At 54.8% G+C, this 8,876-nt stretch overlaps 1 protein-coding gene across 1 annotated transcript; it reads right to left on the bottom strand.

Annotated features, from left to right (window-relative positions):
- Nucleotides 1-2,031: 2,031 nt before the first annotated feature.
- LOC128901433 (hepatic lectin-like) lies at nucleotides 2,032-7,960 on the bottom strand. The gene is made up of 6 exons (XM_054183436.1): nucleotides 7,804-7,960; nucleotides 6,710-6,817; nucleotides 5,041-5,121; nucleotides 4,417-4,568; nucleotides 2,674-2,786; nucleotides 2,032-2,385 (listed from the first exon to the last, which is right to left on the bottom strand). The coding sequence occupies exons 1-6, from the start codon at nucleotides 7,844-7,846 to the stop codon at nucleotides 2,250-2,252; spliced, it is 633 nt and encodes a 210-aa protein (XP_054039411.1). The 5' UTR covers nucleotides 7,847-7,960; the 3' UTR covers nucleotides 2,032-2,249.
- Nucleotides 7,961-8,876: the final 916 nt, after the last annotated feature.

The following is an 8,876-nucleotide window of genomic DNA, read 5'->3' as shown; positions in this document are numbered from 1 at the left end:
AGCGTTAAGGACCGGGACCGGTCTCCCCCCCGGCTTGCCCGCTGCTTCCCGGTTCGTTTGCCGCCTCCCGGCGCTCCGGTTAACGAACGGCAACGAAATCACGGCGGCGGCGGCGCCCACCCTCCCCGCTGCCCCCGGTCCCGTTGGGCTTAAGACCGACCTTGCCCCCGGTATCACCGGAGCCCACCCCGGGGGCTGCGCCGGGGGCTGCGGCCGCGGTGCTTCATCCCCCGCGTCCCGTTCCCGTCCCGTCGGGTCCCTGCGCCCGACGGGTCCCCGCGCTGCCGGTGCCGCTGCCGGTGCCGCTGCCGGTGCCGGTGTCGGTCTCTCCGCTTTCAGACGGGGCGCACACCCGTGTGCCCCCCCTCACCCACCCCCCCCCCCACCCCTCCCCCCGCCGCCCCGGTACGGGACATCCCCGCCGCTCAGTTTCCCGACCCCGGCATCTCCCCTCCCGCCCCGTCCACTCTCCGGTTACTTACCGGGATAACGATACCGGTCCCGGTACCGGCAGGGCGGGGAAGGGAGAGGAGCGGAGCGGGGCGCGACCGTACGCGGGGCAGAGCGCGCAGCCCCCGCCCGTCTCCGCGCCCGCGCCCGTGAGCGCCGCCGCCCCCCGCCTCCCCCGGGAGCGCGCCTCGGCCGGGAGCGCGCCGGGGGCCCCATCAAGGCGGGGGACACCACCACCACCACCCCCCCCAAAAAAAAACCCGAACAACCCGTTCCAGACCCCCCTCCGGTGCTCCCCGCCGCCCGGTGCGCCCAAGAGGCGATACCGACGGCGGCGGGCGGGGTGCGGGGTGCGGGGGAGGTTCCGTGCCACCGGTCTCGTTAATGCGCTTCGCCGCTCACCGCGGGGCCGCCGGGCTCTGTCACGACAGCCGTGTCGGCGACAGGGCAGGCGGAGGGGAGTCCTCCCGCCGTCGGGGCGAACGGCGATGCCGGGGACGGGGGCGGCGGGGGCGGCACCGGAGCGGGGCGGGGGGCGGCGGGGGGGCCGGGGCTCCGCCGGGTCGGTGTCCGCGTTCCTCCCGCGGCTCCTCGGACGAACCCACCGCGGGCATCGTCCGGGGAAGCGGGGGGAAACCGGGGGTAGAGGGGGGGAAGCGGAGACAACCGGGTCGGGGGCTCCCCGCTGCCAACCGGGACCGAACGGCGGGGCCGGAGCTCCCGGGGTGGCCCCGGGAACAGGGGCTGCGGCCGGGGAGGGGGGGGGGGGGGGAGGGCGTCCCGGGGGCCGCGGGGTGCTGCCCTCGCGGGGGGACGACACGACCGGGCACTGCCGGTACCGGGTGGTTGAGAGCGGCTCCCACCCGCTCCCTGCAGCGCACACGCGTGTGCACGCACACACGCCTCGCGCCGCACGCACACGCGTGTGCACTGGGCTGGTGGGAGGTGGCCCTGCCCAGGGCAGGGGGTGGCACTGGGGGGGGGGGGGGGTGTCTTCACGCTCCCTTCCCACCCAAACCATTCCCTGGTTCGATGGTTGGATGGGCAGGGACGTCTCCACCCGGCCCAGGTGGCTCAAAGCCCCGTCCAACTTGACCTTGAACGTTCCCAGGGCCGGGGGCAGCAAAGAGGGGAGATTTAGGGGAGATCTGGGGAAGAAATTCATGGCTGTGAGGGCGGTGAGACGCTGGCCCAGGTTGCCCAGAGAAGCTTTGGCTACCCCATCCCTGGAGGGGTCCAAGGCCAGGTTGGCCGGGGCTTTGGGCAACCTGGGCTGGTGGGAGGTGGCCCTGCCCAGGGCAGGGGGTGGCACTGGGTGGCCTTTAAGGTCCCTTCCCACCCAAACCATTCTATAATTCCATCCCCCACCTCTCTGGGCAACCTGGGCCAGCATCTCGCCACCCTAAGCATGAAGAATTTCTTATATCTAGTCTAAATCTCCCCTCTTTTAGCTGAAAACCGTCCTCCTCTCTGTCCCACTTGTCCCCAGCCTGCTCCCGGCGTTGCTGCTGACCTGCCCGACGTCCGTCTGCAGCCCCAGCTCGCCCCCACCCCTCCGCACCCACCGAAGCTTCGTTAACCAGAGCAATAATCGTCCTTTATTAGGCTGAGCTCCCCACGGAGAACCCGGATTCCTGCGTATATTGCTTAGGACCATCAAAATCCGGCCCCGCTCTTCCTTGGGACAGCGCGGTGGGGCGGAAGAGCAGGGAGCGGGCGCTCGGATAGTATAAATTAAGAAGAAAAAGGACCATTTGAGGTGTCGGAACGTGGGCCGGTGCCTCCGCGCCTGGTTTGGCTCAGTTGGGCAGAGGCTTTTCGCAGACGTAGTAGCACTCGTAGGTGCAGTAGACGTCGTTCCACTGGCCGGAGACCCAGACGTGGGCACAATCTTCGTTGTGGCCGCTGTTGTTGGGTTCTCCCTCCTTCCAGTACCTGGGGGGGAGAAGGATCAAACTGGGAGAGGGCGGAAGGGGCAGGCAGCTGAGCCGAGCGGCTTTCCCCCCGGGGGCCGGGACTCGCTAAACCCGGCTGATTTGAGACGATTTTTAGATGCTAATTCTTGCCTTTGCTGCCGTTAAACCTCCCGCTGAACGTCCGTCCCAGGGCAGGGTGAAGAAACCCGGTTTGTTGGGTGAAATGGGGGGGGTGCAGGCGGGGAAGCTGCCGGCCGTTTTGGGGCGATGGGGCACAAAAAAACCCGCAGGGCAGGGTGACACTCACGTGAAGGTGCTTTTATAGTCGGTCCCGTCGATCCATTCCCATTCCCCTTCCGAGTTCTCGTCGGTGAGCCCGATCCAGAAACGCTCATTCCTTGTCCTGAACATGACAAAATTCTGCAGCGGGGAGAGGGATCAGGAGGGAAAAGCACCAGGAAACGGCTCCTCGAGCCGGCAGCCAACACCTCGGCTCCGCGTTTGCGCTGTGGAGGAGCCCGAGAGGAACAACCCCGCACTGGGCTACTCATTTGAAAGGTGGAAGAGAAGGATGGATGGCGCTGCGTCCGGCCCTGGGGCCATGGGAAGGACACGGAGCTGTGGGAGCGGGGCCGGAGGAGGCCCCGGAGATGCTGGGAGGGCTGGAGCCCCTCTGCTGTGGGGCCGGGCTGAGCTGGGGGGGTTCAGCCTGGAGAAGAGAAGGCTCCGGGGAGACCTTGGAGCCCCTTCCAGTCCCTAAAGGGGCTCCGGGAAAGCCGGGGAGGGACTCTGGATCAGGGAGGGGAGCCGTGGGACGAGGGGGAATGGGTTTAAACTGAAAAAGGGGAGATTTTGGTTAGATATTAGACGAAATTCATGGCTGTGAGGGGGGTGAGCCCCTGGCCCAGGTTGCCCAGAGAAGCTGTGGCTGCCCCATCCCTGAAGGGGTCCAAGGCCAGGTTGGCCGGGGCTTTGGGCAACCTGGGCTGGTGGGAGGTGGCCCTGCCCAGGGCAGGGGGTGGCACTGGGTGGCCTTTAAGGTCCCTTCCCACCCAAACCATCCCATGGTTCTCCACCAAGCCCTGTTACACCACAATGAGCGCCACAGCCCCCGGCTCCGGGTGTAGCCCATCCAAAAGGAGACTTTTCCAAAAGAAAACCTTCGGCTTGCTTAAGGAAGGGTTTGTTTAAACATTTTAATGAGCTGCCTTCCCTCGTCCCCACAACTCCGAGAGAACCAGTGAGGAAAGCGCAGTTACGGCAGCGGATTTGAGGGGGGGGAAACTTGAAAATGGGAAAGAAACCGTTCTGTTATCCCTTGGTACAGGCGCGGGATCCGGAGAGGGGGGTGGTGCGTGAGCCAAAGGCAGACCAAGTGAGGTTTTGTGTGTTAAATGAATAAATATACATAAAAATCACAGGTATATGCACATGGATAATGTATTTAGGGGATCATCTGTAGCTGGAGGGGTTCAGCCTGGAGAAGAGAAGGCTCCGGGGAGACCTTGGAGCCCCTTCCAGTCCCTAGAGGGGCTCCGGGAAAGCCGGGAAGGGACTCTGGATCAGGGAGGGGAGCCGTGGGATGAGGGGGAACGGGTTTAAACTGGAAGAGGGGAGATTCAGACTGAAATATCGGGAAGGAACTGGTCGCCCAGAGAAGCTGCGTCTGCCCCCACCCCCGGAGGGCTCCAAGGCCAGGTTGGCCGGGGCTTGGGAGCGACTTGGGTTGGGGGGGGGAAGCCGATGGCAAGGGGTGGCTTTTGAAAGTCCCTCCAAACCCAAACCAGTCTACGGTTCCACCATCCCGGCAGTGCCGGTGTGTGCGGCTGGGCTCCCGCCGGCGCCGGGCAGCGCGGGTCCCGCCTGCTCTCTGCTGGCTGAGGCTCAGGATAACAACTCCCAGCCGCCCGCTTTGGGGGGGTTGTGCGTGCGCGTGTGTGCAGGATGGCAGCGGGGTGGTGGGGGCTCCGCAGTATTTTTGGGGCAAGATTTGGAGAAATTTGGGTTTTCCTGCCCCGGAAACGGCGGGGAGGCGGGGGGGTGTCTTTACCTGCTTGGCGTAGCTGTTGATGACGGCCAACTGGGAACGCATCTCCTCGCACTGGGCCTTCGCCTTGTGCCAGCTCGTTCGGGTGAGGGAGAAGTAATAACATTTTCCATCAAAGTATTCCCATTGCCTGGTGTCGGGTCCGCAGGGAAACACTGGGAAAAGGAGGAGGAGGGGGGGTTGGGGGGGGGGGGTGGGGTGGTGTGGTGGGATCAACTGCTCCTTCGCCGGGATCAGCCCAGGGTTTTCCCAGGTGCCGAACTGGTGCGGGCGCAAGGGCGCAGCCCCGGAGCTTGCTGGATATCGGATCGCCGCGAAAGCAGCACCTGAAAATCCCCCGTTCCCAGGAAAAATTGAGGTGTTTTGGTTTTTTGGGGGGTTTTTTTGTTGGGTTTTTTTTTTCCCCCCCCTAAAATATAAAAGTGTTTGCTGCCGGCAGAGAAGCAAAGCGGGAAGGGGAGGGATGCCCTGCACCGTGCGGTGAAGCTGGACCGATTCGGGGGGAGAATTTCGGGAAATTTTTAGAGGGGGAAGGGGAAAAAAAAAAACCAAACCCCAACCTAAAAAAAAAAAAAAAACCCCACAAAATAAATAAAAACGAAGCGTTTGGGTTCGGGCGGGACTCACGGAGAAAATCCCTGCCGGGAACGGTCTGGTTCCGCTTCTCTTCCGGACGCAACTCGTTGAGTTTAGACGAAATGGCCGAAACTATTGGGGAGAGGGAGAATTCGGGTTACGGATGGCGGTGCCCCCCCCACCGCCCCCCCCCCCCCAAAAAAAAAACCACCTCCCCCCCCCCAGCGGCTGAAGGGGGGGTTTGGGGCCTTTATTCTGCTGGGGCCGCGCTTTTCCAGCCCCCCCCCCCAAAAAAAAAATCCCAGGAAACTTCAAATACTGGTTTATGGCTCGGCTTAGCCGGGATTTTTAGACATTTATATACATATTTGTAGAAGGTTTTATGTATATTTGTAGATTTTAGAGCTATTTTTGCAGATTTTTTTAGATACTTGTGGATTTTTAATAGATTCTTTATCGATATTTTGGGATATTTTTAGTTATATTTATAGGTATTCTATATATTTTTATAGCTATTTGTAGATACTCTCTATATTTGTACAGAGATTTATAGATATTTGGTATTTTTATAGGTATTTTTATATATTTGATAGATCTTTACAAATGTTTACAGGCATTCTTATAGATTTTTTAGACTTTCATAGATTTTTTTAGCTATCTATAGGTCTTTCATACATTTTTATAGATATTTACAGATCTTTTTATGTATCTTACAGATATTTGTAGACTTTTTAATATTTTTTAAGATATTTAGAGGGGTTTTTTAATACGGTTTTATAGATGTTTATAGGTATTTTATATCTTTTTATAGCTATTTATAGATATATTTAGATATTTATAGATATTTTTAGACATTTTTAGATATTTTTAGGTATTTGTAGGTATTTTTAGATACTTTTAGATATTTAGAAATTTTTTTCTAGATTTTTTTTTAGACGTTTATAGACTTCCAGTAGATTTTTAGAGATATTTATAGATATTTTTATAGACTTTTTCTAGACATTTCTAGATATTTTATATTTTTATAGACAGTTATAGATATTTTGATAGATTTTGAGAGATATTTCTAGATATTTTATGTATTTAATAGATATGTATAGACATTTTTATACATTTTATGGGTATTTCTAGATAGTTATAGATATTTTTATGGGTATTTCTAGATATTTATAGATATTTTTATAGAGATTTATAGATTTTTCATATATTTTTATAGATATTTCTAGATATTTTTATATATATTTATAGATATTTTATATATATTTATAGATTTTTTTAGATATTTATAGATTTTTCACATATTTTTATAGATATTTATAGATTTTTCATATATTATTATAGATATTTATAGATTTTTCATATATTTTTATAGATATTTTACATTTTTATATATTTATAGATACATTTATATACCTCTATATAAAATAATGATTTTATATAGAGATAGAGAGAGAGAGATAGATAGATATAGATATATAATAATGAAAATATTCACATATTTTAAAATATATTTTATCTATAGAGGGTGAGGTGGACGTCGGCGGTGACTCCATGGGGCAGTGTGGGGGCTCCTCCGGTCCCCCCCCCGGCCCGCGGAGCTGGGACCCACAGAGTCCCCTAGAGCGGGGCGCCTGCGCTCCGACCTCCCGTATCCCTCGATCCCACCTGCCTGATTAATTATTATTAATTATTATAATACTAATTAGCTGGGCCCCCGTACCTCTGGAGAGCGACACAGCCGACAGGGTGACGGTCAGGAAAAAGGAGAGGGCCAGCAGCAAATAGACCGGGCAAAAGGATCTCAGCTTCCGCTGCAAGAAGTTTCCGTCTTTAAAAGAAAACAAAAGAGATGTGGAAATATTTCCCCCTCGGATCACCGGGCTTTGGTTTTTTGGTTGTGGTTTTTTTTTTTTTTTCTTTTTTTTTTTCCCCCCAAAGCTCCTCTGGTCCCGTTGCTAAAAGGGTTAATAAATAACCCGCAGTAGTTAACAATTTGCGACAGAAGCCAAAACTTGGGTGATGATTCCTGTTGGGACCCAGCTGGGGGGGCTGGAAGCTGCCCAAACCCCACGGCTGTCGCACGGCGCCTTGCGTGAGCCCCGGCGTGGCCTTGCTAAAGGTCGGGGCAGGTGATCTCAGGTGCCACAAAAGCAAAATAAAAAGAAATTAGAAGCTTATGCCGGATATTTTGGGCTGCGACACTTTTCTAAAGCCTCCTGGCTGTCCAGTAAGCCTTCTCAAAAGGGAAATTGTCCCCCGGGTGACAGTCCGTGGTCCAGAGGGCTCTTTGGTGGCCTTGGCTGGCATCAGGTGCCCTTCTCAGAGGGGTTGAACCTTGGAAACGCCTTTGGGTTCCGTGGTTCAACCTTGGGAGGTTCAACCTTGGCGTTGGGCCACTGGGTTTGGGGACCCCAACTTGGGAAGGCTCCGGGAAAAGGTTCATTTTGCCCCGGTCCCGGATGCTTCGGAGGCTGAACCTTCTCGGGTGCTGGTGGTTGGGCGCCACCAGCTTCACAACATCATCTCAACGACGGCCCACACCCTCAACGACATCCCCTTCCCTCGTTTTCCATCTCAGCCTCAACCCCAGGGACAAACTCATCAGGGTGGGCTTCCCCATCCCAACCAATCAACCCCGTTAGATCTAATTAGCCGAGCTGCCTAAAGAGAGGAAGAAGGAGAACATGGACCTTCCTCTCCCTCAGAAACCAAGCGTGTTGGTGGAGAAGGACCACGACACAAGATACGGTCTCGTTGCCCTCTTTGCTTCTGGCCATCTCCTCGCAGGGGCCGGGTGGAAGGGACGAAGTTTACCTTTAAAAACCTGCAGATCGTCGTGAAGATGTTCCTCATCCATCCTGGGAGGAGGACGCACTGTTGGACCGAGTCAGCAGAAGGGTTTTTTTTCCCCGGGATCTCTGGAACAGGGAAGTCGCGCTACCCCCGGGGATCTTCCATCCAAAGGTTATAATTTAACCAACCTGTTTTCAGGCTCTGTCCTATTGGTTTGTCCTCTCAAAATAGCAGCTTGGATTGTGTCCACTTCCAATAATTCCACTGTCTGGAGGTTTTTCCTCCGGCCGAGCTGGGCGCTCTTCGCGTTTGTAACTCTTCCCCACCTTTTTTGGTGGGAAAAAGGGGCAAATTCTCAAGTTTTGGAAAGTGGTTCCTCCAAGCGAATGGATGGAGGGATGGATGGAGGGATGGAGTGAGGGATGGATGGATGGATGGATGGATGGATGGATGGATGGAAGGATGGAGGGAGGGATGGATGGATGGATAGAGGGATGGAGGGAGGGATGGAGGGAGGGAGGAATGGAGGGATGGATGGCTTTGGAAACGGCCTGGAAAATCAGAAATGGTCTTTAGTTTGGAAATGGAAGCTGAAGGCACAAGCACCGCCCCAACGGATGCACTTTTATGGGAAAACAAACCGGATTTGGGGCTGATCTTGTGCCACAGGAGGCACGGGAGCAGCTTGTTGATTAAGGGTCGCTCCCTGCGGAGAGCGATAACCCAGAAAGATTCGGTCTTCTCCAAGTTTTCTTTTCCTTTTGGTTCTGGATTTTCGCTCCTCTCGGCCCCGGTGGGACTTTGGGAGCTGGTTCTTGAGCCGACTTCGCTGAGGGTTTCGCTTTTATTCTGTATTTTTTAAAAAAAGTGGGCTTTGATGTCGCGATGGGCATTACGGCAGGGTCGGGGGAAGAACCGTTCAAGGTAAAGGTTGGCGAAATATGAAGGTGGGGGTTAGAACTCGATGATCTTTAAGGTCCCTTCCAACCTAAATAATTCTATAATTCTACGAAACGGAGATAAACAGGGTAGAAACCCCCTGAATTTGGAAATTAGAAGCAAGAAGGGGCTCCGAAAGCTTCAGTAGATGCGTG

The sequence above is a fragment of the Rissa tridactyla genome, chromosome 25 (assembly GCF_028500815.1).
Source record: "Rissa tridactyla isolate bRisTri1 chromosome 25, bRisTri1.patW.cur.20221130, whole genome shotgun sequence".
Classification (NCBI taxonomy): Eukaryota; Metazoa; Chordata; class Aves; order Charadriiformes; family Laridae; genus Rissa; species Rissa tridactyla.
Note: the sequence above shows the minus strand (reverse complement) of the source record. Positions and strands in the feature narration are given on the sequence as shown.

Coding starts and splice junctions, on each gene's coding strand:
- LOC128901433 (XM_054183436.1), bottom strand. CDS start 7,846: ATGGATGAGGAACATCTTCACGACGATCTGCAGGTTTTTAAAG. Junction 2,787..4,416: donor TCAACAGCTACGCCAAGCAG/GTAAAGACACCC, acceptor TCCCCGCTGCAG/AATTTTGTCATGTTCAGGAC. Junction 2,386..2,673: donor GACTATAAAAGCACCTTCAC/GTGAGTGTCACC, acceptor TCTCCCCCCCAG/GTACTGGAAGGAGGGAGAAC.